The 19,694-nt window shown below is 37.3% G+C and overlaps 4 protein-coding genes and 1 long non-coding RNA gene across 5 annotated transcripts; 4 read left to right on the top strand and 1 right to left on the bottom strand.

Annotated features, from left to right (window-relative positions):
• The first annotated feature begins 1,337 nt into the window (after nucleotides 1-1,337).
• On the top strand, nucleotides 1,338-6,383 carry LOC130740903 (uncharacterized). Its single transcript, XM_057593621.1, has 7 exons — nucleotides 1,338-1,627; nucleotides 1,714-1,854; nucleotides 2,608-2,706; nucleotides 4,664-4,740; nucleotides 4,893-5,001; nucleotides 5,145-5,473; nucleotides 5,971-6,383. Exons 1-7 carry the CDS (start codon nucleotides 1,558-1,560, stop codon nucleotides 6,061-6,063), a joined length of 918 nt encoding a protein of 305 aa, XP_057449604.1. The 5' UTR covers nucleotides 1,338-1,557; the 3' UTR covers nucleotides 6,064-6,383.
• On the bottom strand, nucleotides 5,570-7,013 carry LOC130740904 (uncharacterized). Its single transcript, XR_009020281.1, has 2 exons — nucleotides 6,592-7,013; nucleotides 5,570-6,027 (listed from the first exon to the last, which is right to left on the bottom strand). It is a non-coding gene; the product is annotated as an uncharacterized LOC130740904 (long non-coding RNA).
• A 6,007-nt stretch (nucleotides 7,014-13,020) lies between these two features.
• On the top strand, nucleotides 13,021-14,100 carry LOC130737262 (glutathione S-transferase T3-like). The gene has a single exon (XM_057589015.1). The coding sequence runs from the start codon at nucleotides 13,021-13,023 to the stop codon at nucleotides 14,098-14,100; it is 1,080 nt and encodes a 359-aa protein (XP_057444998.1).
• Nucleotides 14,101-14,572: 472 nt separating this feature from the next.
• Nucleotides 14,573-15,886, top strand: LOC130737261 (uncharacterized). Its single transcript, XM_057589014.1, has 3 exons — nucleotides 14,573-15,152; nucleotides 15,315-15,586; nucleotides 15,716-15,886. The coding sequence occupies exons 1-3, from the start codon at nucleotides 14,573-14,575 to the stop codon at nucleotides 15,884-15,886; spliced, it is 1,023 nt and encodes a 340-aa protein (XP_057444997.1).
• Nucleotides 15,887-17,629: 1,743 nt separating this feature from the next.
• On the top strand, nucleotides 17,630-19,021 carry LOC130740902 (LOB domain-containing protein 39-like). The gene is made up of 2 exons (XM_057593620.1): nucleotides 17,630-18,142; nucleotides 18,219-19,021. The coding sequence occupies exons 1-2, from the start codon at nucleotides 17,959-17,961 to the stop codon at nucleotides 18,746-18,748; spliced, it is 714 nt and encodes a 237-aa protein (XP_057449603.1). The 5' UTR covers nucleotides 17,630-17,958; the 3' UTR covers nucleotides 18,749-19,021.
• The last annotated feature ends 673 nt before the right edge of the window (nucleotides 19,022-19,694 follow it).

Genomic DNA, 19,694 nt, shown 5'->3' with positions numbered 1-19,694 from the left:
ATGGTTCATCACTAGAATTGTAAATGGAAAAAAAATAAATGGGCTAAACAATTTCAAGCTGGGCCATTTAATCTTTTGCTTAGGCTGGATAGTTAGGAGTTGGGTTGGCCCAATACTGCCAATCATCTTCTCACACAGTATGTCTTTTTTTTTTTTTTAAAGAATGCAAACAGTACCCCATCCTTACTAGAAGCTTAAAGCTTTTGTAGGATACATATAACCTAACAAATAACTTCATCCTGAAAAAGGATTTTGTAAATTATTTAAATGATCACAAAAGATTTTATCCTTAATAAAAAGAAGTAGTTTCAAGGGTATTTTGTGAAACTAAAGTGTTAAAATGTCCTGAAAGTACATTGTAACAACTCGTGTAATATATTTTTAAGGAGTGACAATATGTGTTGGACCACTCTCATCAGCTCTCCTCGCCATCATACATATCTAGATGGGTTGGGTTGAGAGTATTGAACTCATTAGCCTGCATAACTCAATTGTTGAAGCTCGTCATTTAGGAGATTGAGGACGGGCAGGGCCGGCCCAACATTAAACGATGCCTAAAGCAAACTTTAAAGTGAAACATTTTTACCTAAAGAAATATTTATTTAATAAAACTTTTGGGGCCCTTTTTATTTAGTAAAAAAAGTTGGAGGCATTTTTCACTTAGTAAAAAAAAATTGGAGACCTAAAACCCTTGCTTGGGTGGCTTGGCCCTTGGACCGGCTCGAGGACGGGTTAGGTCAGGCTAGCTCATCAAACTGTGCCTTTTTTTTTGGTTAAAAAGAGTACTAAATTGTCTCACACTGTCAGCTTTTTGTTACCTACCCATATTTTTTTTAGTTTACAATGTGCAGAAAAAATACCCTAAACTGAATTTTCTCGAATCCCTTGTAATAAAGAAACATTTGTAATTAGCTTCGAGCAAAAGGTTTAATAGAAGAAAGAATATGGAAGTTGCGCTATGACGAATCTGACCCAACCCGTATTACCACTTTATATCTCACTCATGAGATTGCTCATTTGCACCATGTTAATTTAAAATCACTTATATAAGGTTATAAATACCATATTCATGTATTTGAATTAATATGTCTTAGGTTCATTGGTTAAGACAGAAAATGAGACGTCGTTTCAGATACCCACACAAGGGCATTTTGGACCTAGAAAGGGTAAGATCAGGGTGTGTCAGTGGGTCATTGTTCACGTGTGATCTCATTGGGTCCGTGAACTTGGGTGGACATAATAGCAACATTATCCTTTCCCCATTTACCTAATGGGGCCATTTGATGGCCCATAACCTTTTTCAACAAAAAACAGGGTCACATTCAGAGAATCAGAGTCCTCCAAAACGCACATTCAAAAGACGCCAACGACGACGTCGCCCTTAAGCATGAAAACCCGCGAAACTTGGAACGTGGACACACACATTCACACACCACCAGCTCCCCTCAGCCCCCACACCGCACTATATATACTCACACACGCTCGTCTGTTCTAACTGTTTTCGTTTTAGGGTTTACGACACACGCCGCATTGTGCTCCTCCTCCGCCGCCGCCTCCATGGACGACGTTAGGGCAACCTCCGCTTGGGTCGCTAGCCGCTCCTCCCACGTCGTCGTCGACTCTGCAGGTTAAAGTCGTTCTTCTCTTTTCCGAATGTTTCAAGCTTTGCATTCTCCCTATTACTCATTTATCGCTTGGTGCTGTTGTTTCCAGGAATTGAGAAAGTGGTGAGTACCATTGAGTCGGTTCCCAAGGTTGAGTGGGATTTTGAAGGGATTCACTATTTTGACAACGGACCACTCACTGTTCAGTACTTGTTTGTCTTGGACGCTTTGAACTTTTGCTTCTGGCCTGGTACGTTCTCTATACTTTTTTTATTCTCCTTTCCAAATGCCATATAAAGTTTCATCCAGATTATGTCTTAATCACATAGGCATCCAGTACCTTAATTAGGGTGTTATTGGTCCCCTGTTTTTTTTTTTTAGAAATATCTTTTTAATTGCTACTTTTGTGAATGGTATTTAAATTTAGAAAAATTATGGGTAGACACTGAGAGAGAGAGAGAGAAAGAAAGAGAAGGTAATATATGATGTGTTGTGATAACAGGTGAGAGATATAGAGAGAAGAATGAAATGTATGTGTGGTGTCTGCACTCTTTGGTGTCTATATATGATAACGGTTAGATTTATTCATTGCAATGTGGCTGTATTTCCTGCCCAAACTAAAATGATATCATTAGAGTTCATGCAGCTATAGGGTTAGGAGATGTGGCTTCTTGTGAGACGAGTTTCTTCTTTAATTATCGGCAAATATGTCTCGATTAAGGTGTTGTTGACACTTTGAGATATGTGTGGTTGAGCACAATATGGCGGATTAGATCCATGTAGTTAACCTCTTTTAGTGGGGAAAGGCATTTGGTTATTGTTGGTTGTTTTGAGGGGTGTGTTAAAGACATATATGTTATTCTAATTCATGATGAGCAGGTCAGTCTTCTAGTTGATAATGTAGTTGACAAAGACATGAAGTAAGAGTAGGGAAATGTCTCCTAGCATTTTAGTTCTTCCCCTGGTTTTTAACTTTTACATCCTTTCTTTTCAATGGTAACAGATAAGGATTTGAATTATGAGCATTTAGCGGCTGGGCTAAAGGCTGCTCTTCAAAAGGATAAATCTGCATTTGATGCTGATCGTCTGCAAAAGTACACTGGTAATTTCGCTTGGACCTTGCATTGCCTATGTACAACTTAATGTGCTCGTTAAATTACATTCATTCTCATGCACACATTTGTATTGAAATGACGAGTGTTTCAATAACTTCAACGATTTCATGTTTTTATCATCAATTGAAACTAAGGCTTGTTTAAGTTATTACGGGTAGATATAAAGTTGAGATGGGCTGATAGGCCCTTAGTGCTTGTGTATAGCAGGCCTAATAACAACAGTCTGCTGGTTTATGAGAGGAAAAAGAAGAATAACATTGGATAGTTCATTGGAGTGGCATGAGAAGAGTCGGTGAGAAATATGTGCAAGGCTGTAGGTATAGTAGAAAACAAGTATCAAGCCCATCGTTGGTTAGTCTTGCTGATTTGCTTCAGCCTTTTCCAATTCCTACTCAAGTTTGGGAAGAGCTAATACGCCTCCATGGATTTCCTAATTTAATTATTTATGATAGTGACCTTGTCTTCATCAGCCATGTTTGGAAGGAGTTTTTGACGTTATTAGGCACCAGACTGAAGTTTAGATCAGCTTTTCATCCGCAAACAAATGGTGAAACTGAAGTCGTCAATCGCATAGTCAAACCGTACTTGAGATGCTTTCTGAACCCAAAACATTGGCTGAAGTGGTTGGCATAGGCAGAATTTTGGTTTAACTCTTCCTATTATAATTCTATCCAGACAATCCCCCTTAAGACATTGTATAGTAGAGAACCCCCTCCTATTATTAAATATCAGCAAAATGGTACAGCAGTGGAATATGTCTACATATTATTAATGTTGAGGGATGCTGTATTAGAGGATTAAAAGTTGAATTTAGTAAGCTCCCATCAAAGAATTAAACTTTACACAGTTAAAATGAGGAAATGTGGAATTTTAGGTACAAAAGGGGTATTTAAAGGCTCAGCCATATGGACCATAATCATAGGCTAGAAGAGTTAATGAAGTACATGTTTGGATACACGGTGAAATATCACTGTGAGGCCATAATCATGGTGGATTGTCACAAAAGCTAAGGGAAGTTGCTTCTGTCCATCGTGATTTTGGCTTCATTGTGGTGTTCCACCGTGTACCCAAACATGCACTAAAACTAAGTCCTCATTTCAGTACTTCAGGAGAGGGTGGAGCCAGTAGCATGTTGGAGCTGTCACATGATCCAAATATCTATTCGGTCTTTCATGTATCCCAGGTCCCAGCTGAAGATAACATTCTGTTTATATTCCTGGCCAGAGGATCTAAATTTTTTTTACTGAAGAGTGGGGGTTACAGCCTTAGAGGTTGTTACAAGTGAGGTGCTAGCTGTCTGGATGCTACTTGAGGACAAAGTGGGATTGATTGGGGGTGTTGATTGGTCCTTGGCTCATGTGTTTATAGCAGAAAAGGAAAACAGGGGCCCAATAACAAAGGCGTGCTTGTTTATGAGAGGAAAAAGAATAACAAGAATAGTGCAGTATGTGGCAGGAAAATGCTGTTAGCATAGAGAGAATATCAGCAGAGAGAAAATATGATGGGGAGGAAATTTGCGAATCAAGGGGTAATGTGAGAGCGATACATAAGAGGGGGAGAGAGAAAAAGATATGGAAATATAGGAGGTGATTTGGGGGGCGACTCATTTCCACTGCGTCAGTCTTGATTCTAATATTCCTTTTATTTCAGTGTGAATACTTCTGCTGTAACAATATGACACTGTAAATATTTTGTTCTTATTGTGCTGTCAGTTTAAAGGCAATAATTTTTTGCTTAAACTGCTTGAGCATGAATCACAATCAAATTGTAGTTCTTCATATTATAGAACCGAACCTGACAATTGACATTATGGTTAAGTTACAGTATTTACAAAAAGACTACCACATCTCTCTTTGCATCCGGCCTTGCGTTTTATTTGTTTGCTTCCAATGAAGAAATACTTTTCATTGAGTCGCCTAGTGACAATCAGTTTCATAATGCTAGGTCCACAACTACGTGAGCTTTTGAATTGGCCAAGACCTCTTCCTTTGGAAGATGAACGTGTTAGGTTGCTTCATGAGGTAAAACAGATCATTACTGCTAAAAATCCTACTTTGATTTTTGTTAGTTTCATTCCTTTTGTTGGTTTTGAATTCTGTGAATTTTGTTATAATGATAAAGCATGATTGAAGTGTGCTAGCCAAATCTATAATATTGTTCACTTTATTGTTAGGTTGGGATTGAATTGGAAAGAAGCTTTGATGGAAAAGCATCTAATCTTGTAGAGCGCTGTGAAAAATCAGCTGTGAATCTAGTTGCCCTTGTTGCACGTCACTTTCCTGGTATTAGCCTCTTCTTCTTTTCTTAACTTCACTTACTCAAGTTCTGAAATAAATAATAACCAATTTTTAAATACTTGTTTGAAGTTGCTATGGATTGTTTGCAAAGAATGTGGTTCATTGACTCATCATATGAAATGTTGTAGGCTTTAGAGACCATTCAGTGTACAAAGGTCGCCAGGTATTTTTGTACAAAAGAGCTCAGATATTTGCAGCAGATTTATGGGGTGCATTTAAGGGCCAAGGATATGGTGATTTTAAAGACGTCAACTCTCTAACTATAATGGCAGACTATATTGTCCCAGCTGTGCTTCAACAGCTTGGTGTTTTAAAATATAGTCCTACACTTGCCAGTACTATTGAGGCTTCTGGAGAAATAGGTCCAGGGACCGAAGAGGAAGTTGAACTGCGGGCTTGCTCTGTATACGCTGTGGAAAAAATGAGGGAGCTGATAAGTGCAAAATCAGGAAAACAGGTGAGGTCTTTTTTCCTGCATAGTATCTCTGAATCATAATCCTTATTCAATGCATAGAGTTCTTTCTTCAAGTCTATTCTCTTGAGAAAAAAAGTATAATGGTAAACTGCTGACATAATTTCCTGATATATTTCTCTCAATAAACATTCTGTTGCGATTTATGATTTTGCTTTTCTGTGCATGCTCAGAGCACATTAAGAACATTAGAGAAGATATAATGAAATTGGCACCATTAACATCTCTCATTTGATGTGTCTAACACACACATATATATATATATATATATATATATATATATTATATGCTGGAGAATTCGGTAATGTAGTAGCTGGAAAAATTTGCTTTATTTTCATGTTTTACTCCTTTGTAACGGTAAAACCAAATAGACTCTTATTCATATCTTAACTAAAACTGAATAGTCTTTTGTCTTTCTCTTCACTGTAGTTATTTTTCCTTTCACCATTTCTTAGACTTGAATCTGGAACTATCTTTTGCAGGTGCTTAGCGTGGAGCTGGATCTTTGGCTCTGGGCTTTTGGTGTTCAGTGCACATCCCTGCAGCACCACCGAACTCTTTCAATATATTATTGAAGCGCATGATATACGGTAGAGCAAGAAAATTTTGGCGGTTTTTAACCTAATTATTTAGGTAATGTGAATAAGAACATCCTTTTGCACTTAAGTTCTGGAATTTGGCGGTTGTAATTTTGGGAAACAAGATAGGATTTGAATTTCGAATTGCTTTAATATTTGAATTTTAGGACCAAGCTTAAATTTCTTATAACGTAGTGTAATCCCTACAAAACAACTGATCTAGCTGTTGAGTTAGACATGTACCAAAGAAAAAGCTGTTGAGTACTTGAGTTAGACCCTATTTGAATATCAATAAACAAAGTATGGAAATGGCAAAATAACATATCTCAAGATATTTTTTTTCAGAAAAATTAATCTAAGCACACTTAATGAAATATGCGCTATATTTCATGAGATATGAATTTTTTTTACTATAGTAACATGAAATATTGAACAGACAAATAAAACAGAGGGCTGAAACTAAATTTTGTGGCTAGACAAAAAAATACACTATATAACTGAAAGTAAGAATGGTTGGGAACTCACAAGTCACAATCGAGGATCAGGGTATGTAATTCTGCGCAAAACCACCACCAATGAAGTCAACCATTTCAAATTCTAAAAGATTTCTCAACTGTAATCTCTGAAATTAGGTGCCACCAATTGTGAAGGATAAGGATTTCATCTGTACTATGGCTTGTTCACCTCTTACAACTATGGAGTTTTTTTTGTTTTTTAATCAAACCCTACCTCTATGGAGTTAGTATAGAGCATTTGTGCCCAAAATCCTCAAGCTGATCTGGTTGCACGAAATCAATAGTACATGTGTGTACTCATTGATGCGATCCCTTTAATGGAATCTCTCTGTACCTTCACTTTCAAAAACTGTGATGGCTTTTGACAACTACTGCCAGCAACCTTGTTTGATATTTTTTCCTCCTTTGTTCTTTAGTGGATGTGGATGGAGTGATGGACCACTCGCCTCTATAGAAACTTGTAATTAAACTCTGCTGCACGCTTTCTTCCATTTTTTAGTTATTTTTACTCTGGTTAGATAAATAGTTTGGGCCACTTATGCCCAAAAGTACAGAACTCCTGCTTAGGTAATTTAAGGTAAAGTCTCATCCACTAGTCGTAAGGGAATAATACTTGTTCGTACTTCATCTCAACCATCAAATTAAAGTCTCTAATTAATGACATGATAAAAATCAAGTTAAGTTTACGTGAGTAAATGATGTACTGTTATCTTATCTGTGTTTAAAATGTTTGATACGATAACATAAGTTCTGTACTTCTAGATGCTGATTGAATTGAAGAGGAAGCACAACCAACCAATCAAGTTGCTACCTTTCCATCAACATCATGATCTGTGAGTGGAAATTAGACTCAGGTTAATCCAAACGTATGTTGGTAGTACAGGGAAGGACCCACACATCGGAATCTTTAGGATATTGCCTATTATTTTTCACCATGATTTTGAGGTCTGTTTGTTGGTATTATAGATAATAATAAGTCTCTTTTCCTATAACTGATGATGGTCCAGAAAGTTGCTCGCAGTTCATTGGTCAGAGACACAACCTTCCTATAGGCATTAGCTACGCACCCTTAATTATATGAGCAACTCTAATCACAGTCATTTTCTTTTGTAGTTTCTTTCGCAACTTTATTGATCTGCATCATTAATTAAATATTTTTTTTCATGCTTGGAATATTGGAATACGCTCTTTGGTGTGCACCTCGCATTGTTTGGATGTAGTCCAGGTCCTTGGAGATTCCAGAAGCTTGGATACATACCGGGAAAGAGAACTAATTTTGGTGGTCAAGGATTGGTTGAGGAAAGATTGACAGGTTTCTTTCACTCATGTGCCTCGCGAGAAGAATAACAATGCGGATTTTCTTGCCAGGAAAGCTTCTAGGGAGGGTTCGCCGTTTCAGATTTGGGGGCAACCGCCTCAGGCTATTTATGCGTCATTGTATTTAGACGACATGGTTTAGTTTTGCTTTGTCTTTATTTCCTCATGTAACCAAAAAAAGAATTAAATAGTTTTTTTTTTTTCATTTAAAAAAGAGAATTACCAGAAAAATACAAATAACTAATTGCAATTCCTAGGAATTTTTTTTAAATAACTCAATTATTAGCACATAATTTAAATTCTTAATACAATATTAGAATTTAATTGACCTAAAAGAATATATTTCAAATCAATCAAATTAAAATAGTTTTTTCAGCAATTAACATGTCTCCTCTTAAATTTTTGAGAGACAGTTTTTGAATGTGAATGTAACTTTGTGGAGCTAGCTCTACTCTTTATAGTGATGAGTGATTATATTCGACTTAAACATAATTATCTCATGCGTAGGATCATGTGGCAAAAAATATTATGTAGATATATTTATTTTTCATGTTTTAGGAATGGAATGGATGTCTGATGATATGATGAATCTACATAGATTTCATATCATGTGCTAGAGAAAAGAATCTCATGAATACTCAATTATGAACAGAACCTCCCAGTAAAGTTTAGAATTTGCAAAAGAAAATTAACTGTTAGATAGGAATAAATAAGAAATCGTAATAAATTAAAAGAAAAAATAAAGGGCTAGAATTATGGGAAAATTAACTGTTTCTATTAAGATCAAACAAATTACCCAGAAGCCAAAATATTTGAGACAACAATACTAGAAGGCTGGCTAGAAGCCTGAAACGATTAATAATAAGTTAATAACCATTCCTACTAGACCACGTTTGTTTGGTTTAGATTGGTCACTGCCTATATAGACATCGTATCATGTTAGATAGGAATAAATAAGAAATCGTTCTGACATTAAAGTCAACATTGTGACTCAGTGATTAGTCAGCAGACAGAAGTTGCTTCCAACGTAATCCAATACTGGAGAGTATGTTCGGATAAGAATTCTTAACTATAGGTAAAGTAATATTTACAAACATATTGATTCCTTTTGTTTTATGTTTTGTTTGGATGGAAAAGTGAAAATGAAAAGAATAACAAATTTAAGGAAAATAAGTTAATTGAATTGTGAAAAAAGAGAGAAAATAGACGGAAAAGTAAGAGATAAATGAATATAATACACAATTATGATTGTAGTTTTTTTTTGGAATTTTAAGAGTATTTTAATTGTTTATTAAAATTAATTGAAAAATGAGTTTAATGAATATGCACTGACAGTGTAAAATAGTTTTACACAGACATCCAATTGAATTCCGCCAAATCAGAAAATATCTTATTCTTTTAATTAAAATTAAAGTCAAATATAATTATCTCTCCTATGTGGCATGCTTTGATTGGATGACTGTGTAAAACTATTTTACACTGTCAGTGCATATCCATTAAACTCTTGAAAAATATAGGAGTAATAATTTTTGGCGTAGTAGTCGGGAAAAAAAAGGCATAGCAAAGAACAAAGCAGATGAATCACACCTAAGAAATCACTCTTGTTGATCACCAAACTGTATCTAAAGTCCCAAGTCAACAACAAAACATGTGTTTTGCTAAGAGTGGCTCAGTATGAAGAGGACCACTCCCATGGAAGGAAGCTGGAAATTTAATATTATTTATTTTATTAATATATTTCATTTCATTTATCTTCAATTCAATAAAACATTTTTTAACTAACCCTCAATTTTCCTTAGAAAAAAAATAGACTATTCTCACAAAAGTGAAAAACGAAGAAAAAAAAGGTTAACAAAATCCCAATTGCTTGTCTTTCAACATAGCGGATGCTACACAAGGATATTAATGGGTTTTGAATTCAGTTCCTTGGTGTAGTTTTATTCGCATATTAGGATTTTTGATGCAACGCAAGTATGATTGTTTATGGTTTTTCATCTGGATAAATTTCTCGTCATCCAAACATAGCGTTAGAGTTGGATAAAAACGAATTTGACAAAAGTAAAATTAACGTTAGAGTTGGATAAATTTCTTCTACTTTTTGGATTGAAAAAAAAAATACCATTTAAACTTTAGTAAAGGATATAAAAAAATTTCTCAGATATAAAATTTTTTTACCAAGGAAAATGTTTACAATACATCCGATTGACGAGAGTGATTTTATTTTATCGCTACAAAAATTAATAATAGAGAAGCACATGAGTGCTCTAATCCATTAACTTCTTTTACCTTTGAAAGTGATGACTTTAGTCTTCTATCCTCAATCTCTATGAGTTTTTTTTAAAAAAAAATTCTCAATCTCTACAAGTTGTTTGAACATTAGAGGATCCAAATTAATCCATTTTCAAATTAGAGATAATATATTTTATAGAGAATAGAAATATATTTAAACCTGAAATTTAGATTAACGTATCATTTTAATTTATTATAACCCTTTTTTTTATGGAAAGTACGTCTTTCTATTAAATGGAAATTTCTAGTACATCAGCTAGTAAAGCCGTGGTAAGTGAAGTTGGAAAATTATCCCACCATACAAAATTTGAGCCCTCATTAGCACTAGCTGCTAAGAGATGAGCCACTTTGTTTCCCCCCCCCCCCCCCCCTCTTAACATGAGTGATCTCAAAATGATCCAAACCCTTTATACAGACTGACTTATAGTACGCTAACACTGTTTTGTGTTTCCTGATCATACATCAAACCCTCAATCATTAGTGCCTTAAATTAAATAGTATATCTTTTTAGGTCCTATCCCATTTTTATATCCCTGTTACAGCCTTGCACAGTTGCACTTGGTGCGGATTTTTTCTTTTATATTAAAGACCCGTACATGTACACGCCAATCCATCGTCATTCGTAATAATAATATAACCATGTTTTGATCATTTCAACTTTAATTCAAGTCATTTTATAAAACAATTCAAGTTGTTTTATTTCTTAACGAATTCAGTATAAAGTAGTAGCTATTAAGTATTCACAATTTGGTTTATTTGGAAAGTCAGCAATAATTGGTGCATGGAGGCTACATGAGGATGAGTCGATTTCTAGTTTCTATAATTGTTTGATTTGTTTGTATTAAACGTGTGATGTTTCTTGCTTGGGGATATCGTAACGACTCAATAGCTTTGTAGAATAGTTAAATCGTCTCCCCTAAAACTTTCTTTGCCACGCACGGTTAATGTTGATGACAATGTGTTTAGTGATTCGAGTATAATTCAATATAGGGGTGTTTGAGAGAAAAGTATGACAACGGGTTAATTGGATTTCATGGAGTTTTATGAGTTTATGATATCTTTCGTATATTGGTTATTTCCAATGAGTTATCTCTAATTTAGAATAAAGGGTACTTGTGTGTGAACAACTTTTCACATTCATTTCAAGCCACTTCTTTAATTCAGGGTGCTCCTTTGCACCACTATAGGTATGTTGCGCTCTCATTATGCGAGGTAACTAAAATTATGTTTGATATATAGTAAAATTTGATAGAATGAATTAGTTTTTTAAAAAAATGAACTTATGTAAACGCAGGTTTAAAACTTTTAGATGCTGCATTACTAGAAATGACATTGATAAATGAGAGGTAGATGTGAGTAATTTTATAATTAAAGTATTCTAACGAAAAAGTGAAATAAAACATCACATTTATACCTTTCATTAAGAGCAACTCCAACGCTGGGCTCTTAGCCCAGCTGAAGTTGCTAAGAGCTGGCTCTTATTTTTTTCCTGCATTGGAGAGAGCCTTCAAGCTCTTAGCTACAGTGCAGAGGCTCTTCTGCAAGAGCTCCTGCTTAATGAGCTCTTATATTAAAAAACTATTATTTTCTCTCACATGCTCCTCATCAACTACTTTCAGAGGGAAGAAACGGTAGAAGGGAAGAAGGAAGAACAACATATTTGAAATAAACTAACACAAGAACATAACCAAAATCAATTTTTTTAAAAAAAAATCCAAACTTTACAACCAAAATCAAACTGAATGATAATCAATGGAACTTTTACACTGCAACTGATATTTACATAGGAAAAAAAAAATCTCAGAGCCTTGCATGTCCGATCTGCTTGAAAGGGAGATGATCTGGAGACTTGCATGTGCGAAAAGGGGCTTCCTTTCCCCTGATCTGATCTGGTGGCTCCGATTTGGGTGGTGGTCAGTCGATTGTGGTGGGTGTTTGGAGGCGGTGAGGTGGATTTTGGCTGTGGTGGTGGGTGTTTGAGGCGGTGAGGTGGGTTGGGTTTCGGTGGGTTGGGTTTCAGTGGTGGTGAGGTTGCAGTGAGGTGGGTTTTGGTGGGGTTGCAGTGAGGTTGCAGGTAGAAACAGAGAAGAGAAGAGGGGAGAAGAAGAAGAAGAAGAGAAGAGGAAGAGAAGAGGGGAGAAGAAGAAGAGAAGAGGGGAGAGGAAGAAGGGTTTCGAGGAAGAGAAGAGGGGAGAAGAAGAAGAAGAGAAGGGGGAGAAACGGGTAGGGTTAATGTTTGGGGCTGAAATGGGTTTATATATAGGGTGACCGGTTGGGCAGGTCACCCTCCCGTTGTGGACCGGTTTCAGACCGGTTTTGACCGGCTAGAGCCGGTTTTTCTACCGTTTTAGGTTGTCTGACCGGTTTGGCCGGTTATCAGACCGTTTCTCTCCCATTTTCAGCTTTTATACATTATATATAGTGTGCACTTCATCATTTTACACATCAATTTTTACTCCCACAAGTTCTCTCTTGTCCAAAGATTCAAACAAAATTCAAAATGGATCACCATCATTATCAACAATACTATGATTTGTTGGACGATCAAACACTTCCCACCAATGAAAGTTCTCAACCTCCGCCGGTGTTACAACAAGGAAACCAACCTTCACAGGTGTTTCGACCTACGCCGTCATTTCCTCCTCACAACCAAGCGCGTCACACCCGAGGCAATTTTCAAATTTCTCAACACCAAATGTCTCCATATCCACCTCAAAACCAATCGCATCACCCCGGTGGCAATTTTCAAAATTATCAACACCAAATGTCTCCATATCCACCTCAAAACCAACCACATCACCCCGGTGGCAATTTTCAAAATTCTCAGTACCAAATGTTTCCATATACATCTCAAAACCAACCACTTCACCCTGATGAAAATTTCACAAATCCACAATACCCCATGCATCCACCACAATACCAATTTCAAAGCCAAGCCCCTCCTACTGGTAGCACTGGTTCAAAAGTCTCTGATACACAATGTGAGGCTACGCCTGATGATACACAACACGAGGGTCTAGATGATATTGATCTTGAAGATGAGGATCAATCTTCTGGAAAGAAACGCACTAGATGGAGGGTTAAAGACGATTTACTTCTTGTTCAATCATGGCTCAACATTTCTAAGGATCCGACGGTGGGAACTGATCAAACGGCAGCAAAGTTTTGGGATAGGATCCGCGACCAATTTGATGAGTACCGTGACTTTGACACTCCTCCGAGGACATGGAAGATGCTGAAATGTCGTTTTGGAAAGTTGAGTAAAGATATTCAATTCTTTACCGGTTGCTACAACAAAGTTACCACTCCTTGGAAAAGTGGACACTCAGAGAAGGATATCATGGCTGAGGCGCATGCCCTATTTCAGGTAGACCATAAAAAAGATTTCACACATGAGAATGTATGGCGGATGGTGAAAGATGAACCAAAGTGGAAGGGACAATCAATGAAAACCAATTCAAGGGGACAAAAGAAGTCAGGAGCTGGCGCCGACGGAACATCGACTGACCCAAGTCATTCAATTGATTGCGACGAATATGAGGCAACACCACCAACAACCCGCCCGAAGGGCAAAAAGGCAGAGAAGAGAAAGGCCAAAACAACAGATACTGCGTCAAGTACTCTATCTTTTGCTCCTCACCCTGATGTGTTAGCCATGGGGAAGGCTAAAATGGAAATGATGGCAAATTTTAGGGAGATAAGGAACAGAGAACTAGATTTGCAACAAGCTGACCAACAACTGAAACAAAGTGAACTGCAATTGAGACAGGAAGAACTCAAATTTAAGAAGGCGGAGAACTTTCGGGCATATATGGATATCCTTAACAAGAACACATCTGGAATGAACGATGAGGAGTTGCGTACGCATAACGCACTACGTGCTTTCGCCTTAAGTGAACTAGGAATGTCTTAAATCTTCTTGTGTTTCTTAATGTGTATCAGTGATGTAATTTTATTCTTCCAATTTCTTAATGTGTATTGCATCAATGTTGTAATTTTATTATTCTAGCTTCTTCATGTGTACTGCATCAATGTTGTAATTTCGTTATTCTAATTTATTAATTAGTATATTGTCAATGTCGTAATTTTATCATTCAAATTTCGTAATAAGTACTACGTCAATGTTGGGGAATATAGCCGTTGGGGAATATAGCGGTTGGGGAATATAGCCGTTGGGGATATAGCCGTTGGGAAATATAGCCGTTGGGAATATAACCGTTGGGAAATATAGCCGTTGGGAATATAGCCGTTGGGAATATAACCGCTGTTTCTCTTATTTATTCATGCCATATTTCATTCATTTCAACATTCAACAGTTCTTTCGTTCTCTCATCTTGTATTCCTCCTATCAAATTACACCAATATTTTCTCATTTGTGCCATATAATGGACCCAAACAATTTACCCGACTGGAACACATTTTACAACGAATGTGTGGAGGATTTTATGAATGACACGTTCGTTGAAGATATGATGCAGCAGGAGATGGAGTTCTATCAACAACAACAACATGCCAACACCGTTAGGCCCAAGAAAACAAGAAGAGTGATAAAGAGAGATCGTGAAGCTGGGAACGAGCGGTTGATGAAGGACTACTTCTCTGAAAATCCTGTATACACGGAAGAGCTTTTCCGACGAAGGTTTCGAATGCGAAAGCATGTGTTCCTCAGAATTGTAGAGGCCCTTGGGTCTTATAACCCGTACTTTTTAATGTCTGTTGATGCAGTTGGAAGACAAGGTCTATCACCATTACAAAAGTGCACCGCCGCTATTCGTATGTTGGCGTATGGATCACCTGCTGACAGTGTTGACGAATACGTTAGAATTGGTGAAAGTACTACAATTGAGTGCTTAAAGAATTTTGTAGAAGGTGTGTGTGAAGTATTTGGTGGGCAATACTTGAGGCGTCCGAACGAGGAAGACATGACACGCCTACTTCAATGGGGGGAGTCTCGTGGATTTCCAGGTATGTTAGGTTCCATTGATTGTATGCATTGGGAATGGAAGAATTGTCCAGTTGCGTGGAAAGGTCAATACACCCGAGGTGATCATGGAAGACCCACAATCATGCTTGAAGCAGTGGCATCACAAGACTTGTGGATTTGACATGCATTTTTTGGCATTACAGGCTCAAATAATGACATTACTGTGCTAAACCAATCTCCCGTGTTTAATGAGGTTTTGCGTGGAGCTGCTCCCATGGTGAAATTTAGAGTGAATGAAACAATGTATCACATGGGATATTATCTAGCAGACGGTATCTATCCCGAGTGGGGTACATTTTTGAAGACCATCCCAATGCCACAAGGAGAAAAAAAGCAAAAGTTTGCCAAAAGACAAGAAGCAGCAAGAAAGGACGTGGAACGTGCATTCGGAGTGCTCCAATCTCGGTTTGCGATTGTCCGTGGTCCATCACGCTGGTGGCATCCGAATGACATGAAGTCAATCATCTATGCTTGCATCATATTGCATAACATGATTGTTGAAGATGAGCGCAACACGTACAAAGGTAATTTTGTTTATGAGCAGGTCAATAATGACATATCGGATGCTGAAGTATTAAGCGGTCCTATTCCCGCTTTTAGAAATATGTTGGAAAGGAGAGCACATCAAATTGAAAAGTCAATTCATCGCCAACTTCAAGCAGACTTGGTGGAGCATATCTGGGAGCTTCCTGAAATCGATAATAATGAAACTTAATCTTCACGCCTTAATGTGTATTTCGTTTCAAATGTATTGTTGTTTATTTTTCATTGTCATGTATTTCCTTTCGTATTTATTTTGTTAATGTAATGTATTAAGGTCTCTCTTAGGGATTGTTGTACTCTTTTTCCTTCACTAGGCTTGTATCCCAATTGGGCTTTTCCTAATAAGGTTTTAATGAGGCTCTCTCTCTCAAGTTTGGCTCTCTTTTATTTCTATAATTCAATACAATGTACTTTTTTTTAAATTTTTAAGTTAACATGTTCAAATTTAAAATTTATTTTTTAAATTTTTTAGTAAAATTAATTTTAAATTAAATTAGTATAAGTAATAATTAAATTAATTTCTAGTTGAAGTATTGATATACTATTAAATTTTAAATCTAAATTAGGTGAAAATAAATATCATTATTTAATGTTGTATGGTGGGACACAGTGGGACCCTTATAATAGTAATTTACGAGCCCATGTATTGGAGCAAAATCTGCTTCAGGCTCTTAGCAGGCTCTTAAGTCTGACGTGGCACATGAATAGTGTAGAATAGTGCTGAATAGTGTATAAAAGCCCAAATAAGAGCCTAAGCATTGGAGTTGCTCTAATGCTTTTGTTTGTTAAAGTAAGAGCATCTCCAATGCTAGTTCTTATTTCTTAGTTCTTAGTACTATTGATGTGGGTTCGTATTGCCACATGTGTTTAAGCAACTCTCAAGCAATTTTGCTCCAACCATGAGTTCTTAGTTCTTAGTTTTACCACTATTCATTTGGTCCCACCAACCGCATTATTTATACTTTTTATTTTCATAAAGTAATTAAAAAAACTCATAAAGTAATAAAGTAATTTGGATGAGAGAAAAATAATTAATATTTTAAGTTAAGAACTCAAAAAGCAAAACTTCTTATATAAGAACTGAGTTCTTATTTTTAAGAACTAAGGAGTCAATGTCAGCACCTCCAATGGTAAAATTCTTAGTTCTTAGTTCTTAACTCCAAAATAAGAACTAAGAACCTTGCATTGGAGATGCTCTAAGTTTGTGAAGAGAGAAAATGTGCGGAGAGTTAAAGAAGAGAACTTAATATCTTTGATTGGTTAATATTTTTTTCAACGTCAGGGTTTTTATTCTTTGCAATGATTGATCCCTGCACTTGCACGTGCGTATTCATGTCTGTAAACTCTTAGTACTTGAATTATCCTAAAAATCTTGTGCATTATTCTTCAATATTTATGAGTTATCAGATAAAATTCCACCCACCAACTATTAAAATATATTATTGATGTGAACATTTCCTCAACTTCTTATTCTCATTCCATGTGTCACGTTGTAATTGAAAAATAAAAATAGTAAAAATGGCACATATAAAAATGTATGTGAATTTGATTCTTTTGCCTTATCCAACTAATATAATCTATAAGTTTCAACTTGTTAGCTTCATAACAAGTAATGACATACAAATATTTTTCAATATCACTAATTTCTCTCTCATTTCTATCTTATCTCATAAAGTGAAGGTAAAATTAGTTTATCAACTAAAGATTATTCGGTTCATAACTACCCATCCTAGATTACTTGCTAATAAAAAAAAATGAAAGTTGGCTGACGAAACGTAAGCAAATTGGAATTTTCTACGGATTGAAAAGGAAAGGCAGCCATCAATCAATATCTGAATTCTGAGGCTTTAAGAAAGTAAATAAAGAAAGAAAGAATCCAACGGTGGAGGAACATCCATCCGCGGAAACACGGAGCCGCTCACGCCCAACACCTTGGAATCTCACCCTTCCATACACACACTCACTCACTTCCCACTACCAACACTCCCTCCCAAGTCCCAATTAACCTAACCCTAGTTAATTCCTAACCCCACCACCACCACCACCACCACCACCCTCTCAACTCTTCTTTTTCCTCTTTATTTAAACCCCCATCTGCACCTGCAATCAAGTTCCATTCTCCTTCCTTCTATCTCATTCCCTCAATCATCCATCACTTCTTCCCATTCTCCTTCCTTCCATTTTCATGCGAGGGCAATTTCGTAACAAAATATTCCAACAACACAAACGCTGTCGTTTTTAAGCATGAGTTGCAACGGTTGCCGAGTCCTCCGTAAGGGTTGCAGCGAGTCATGCATCTTGCGCCCTTGCCTGCAGTGGATCGACACCGCCGAAGCACAAGGCCACGCCACCGTCTTCGTCGCCAAATTCTTCGGCCGCGCCGACCTCATGTCCTTCATTTCCAACGTCCCTCAACCACAAAGACCATGTAATTTTCCACTTCCTCACCTTCTTCAACTTTTTCTTCATTAAAATTTCTCTAGTAACTGTCCTTCTCCTTGCAGCTCTGTTTCAATCTCTGTTGTTTGAAGCGTGCGGACGAACTGTTAACCCTGTGAACGGCGCCGTTGGTCTTCTCTGGACCGGAAACTGGCACGTGTGCCAGGCCGCGGTTGAGACGGTTCTCCGTGGCGGCACACTCAAACCGTTGCCGGAGCTTCTAGGCCTGGACGCTCCCTCTCACGTTCCCACCGCCGCCGATGACGCGTCCGAAGGGGAAGTCACATATGACACGTGGAGGATCCGAGATCCGAACCCGAATGCTCGGTTAACAAACTCGCGGTCTTCTGCCGGTAAACGCCAGCGGCCGGAGGAGCTCGCGAAGCTTCAGACGACGACTGATCTCAATCTCCGGTTGACGCCGGGTTTCCTGCAGAACGTGTCGTCATACGGTTGCAAAAGGGAAGCTCGCCGGCCGGGATCGCCGTCGATGAACTCGGAGGAGTCCGTGACGACGACGGCGTGCTTGGGAAGCGGGATCGGAGACCACTGTTCTCGCGACGAGGATCGGAAAGTGCTGAAGCTTTTCGTTTGATCGAGGGTTTCTCTTTCTTTTTGAGAGATTCGTCCAAACAAGGACTAAGGAGTAACGCGCGCGCGCGTGTATTAAGTTTTTTGAACGCTTGATTTTCCCGGAATTAAAATCCGGTGAGATTTTGTCTAACACCGACACAGGATTTTCCTCTGTTGTTATTTGCAGACATGGAGAGAAAGATGAGCGTTTCGTCGGTGATTATTTTTCTTTTCCTAAATCTATCAAACATGTTATGATGGTGTGACATGGATATTAAATAATTTATTATATTAATCTTTTCTTCGTTATTAATATTTTTTTAGAAAGCGGAATATTGTATTTATCACATCTTTAAAAATAAATCTAAAAAAGGGACCAAGCAAGCAAGGGGGTGATTAGTAGAAATAAAAAGCTAATCACCCGTCAGTTGAGTACGATCTTCAAAAGAAACCAAACTATAAAATTATGCAACATTCAAGAACCCTAAACCCAACCAAAAATAGAAGAACTCCAAATAGCAAAGACCAATCCAACACCTAAAAGACCAAAGCTACAAAGCACAAGGACTCAAATCAAAAGAAATGATAAAGCATCCAACTCCGATCAGAGACACCAGACCACCAACCACCATCCCTAAGGAGGCGCTTGAATTTGGGTTGCGATTTGATTCAAAACAATCTCATATGTATAATCATACCTCATGTCTAAGTACTTTTCCATCAATAGAGCACTTCTCGCCCTAGTCATAACACCATGTGGTTCTGAAAACTCCTCCGGCAGAAGCATCAGCTAATTCCCTCCATAAGCCTCAAGAGAGGTTGGTCTTCTTCTACATCTAAACTACTTGGAATCTCACGTTGACCTTTTTCCTTCCGACCCCTTTTTGTTATTTAATTTTTAAGTAGTTACTAATGCTATGCACTTGTCTAGCATTCGATAACATTAATTGAAGAAAAAAAAGTTTAAG

This window comes from Lotus japonicus, chromosome 2 (genome assembly GCF_012489685.1).
Source record: "Lotus japonicus ecotype B-129 chromosome 2, LjGifu_v1.2".
NCBI lineage: Eukaryota > Viridiplantae > Streptophyta > Magnoliopsida > Fabales > Fabaceae > Lotus > Lotus japonicus.
Note: the sequence above shows the minus strand (reverse complement) of the source record. Positions and strands in the feature narration are given on the sequence as shown.

Excerpts from the sequence above, each read along its gene's own strand:
- LOC130740903 (XM_057593621.1), top strand. The coding sequence starts at position 1,558 with ATGGACGACGTTAGGGCAACCTCCGCTTGGGTCGCTAGCCGCTCCTCC. Across the intron at positions 1,855-2,607 it reads GAACTTTTGCTTCTGGCCTG|ATAAGGATTTGAATTATGAG; the intron begins GTACGTTCTCTA and ends CAATGGTAACAG. Across the intron at positions 2,707-4,663 it reads TCGTCTGCAAAAGTACACTG|GTCCACAACTACGTGAGCTT; the intron begins GTAATTTCGCTT and ends TCATAATGCTAG.
- LOC130737261 (XM_057589014.1), top strand. The coding sequence starts at position 14,573 with ATGGACCCAAACAATTTACCCGACTGGAACACATTTTACAACGAATGT. Across the intron at positions 15,153-15,314 it reads GGAGTCTCGTGGATTTCCAG|GCTCAAATAATGACATTACT; the intron begins GTATGTTAGGTT and ends TTGGCATTACAG. Across the intron at positions 15,587-15,715 it reads TCCAATCTCGGTTTGCGATT|GTCAATAATGACATATCGGA; the intron begins GTCCGTGGTCCA and ends GTTTATGAGCAG.
- LOC130737262 (XM_057589015.1), top strand. The coding sequence starts at position 13,021 with ATGTTTCCATATACATCTCAAAACCAACCACTTCACCCTGATGAAAAT.
- LOC130740902 (XM_057593620.1), top strand. The coding sequence starts at position 17,959 with ATGAGTTGCAACGGTTGCCGAGTCCTCCGTAAGGGTTGCAGCGAGTCA. Across the intron at positions 18,143-18,218 it reads CCCTCAACCACAAAGACCAT|CTCTGTTTCAATCTCTGTTG; the intron begins GTAATTTTCCAC and ends TTCTCCTTGCAG.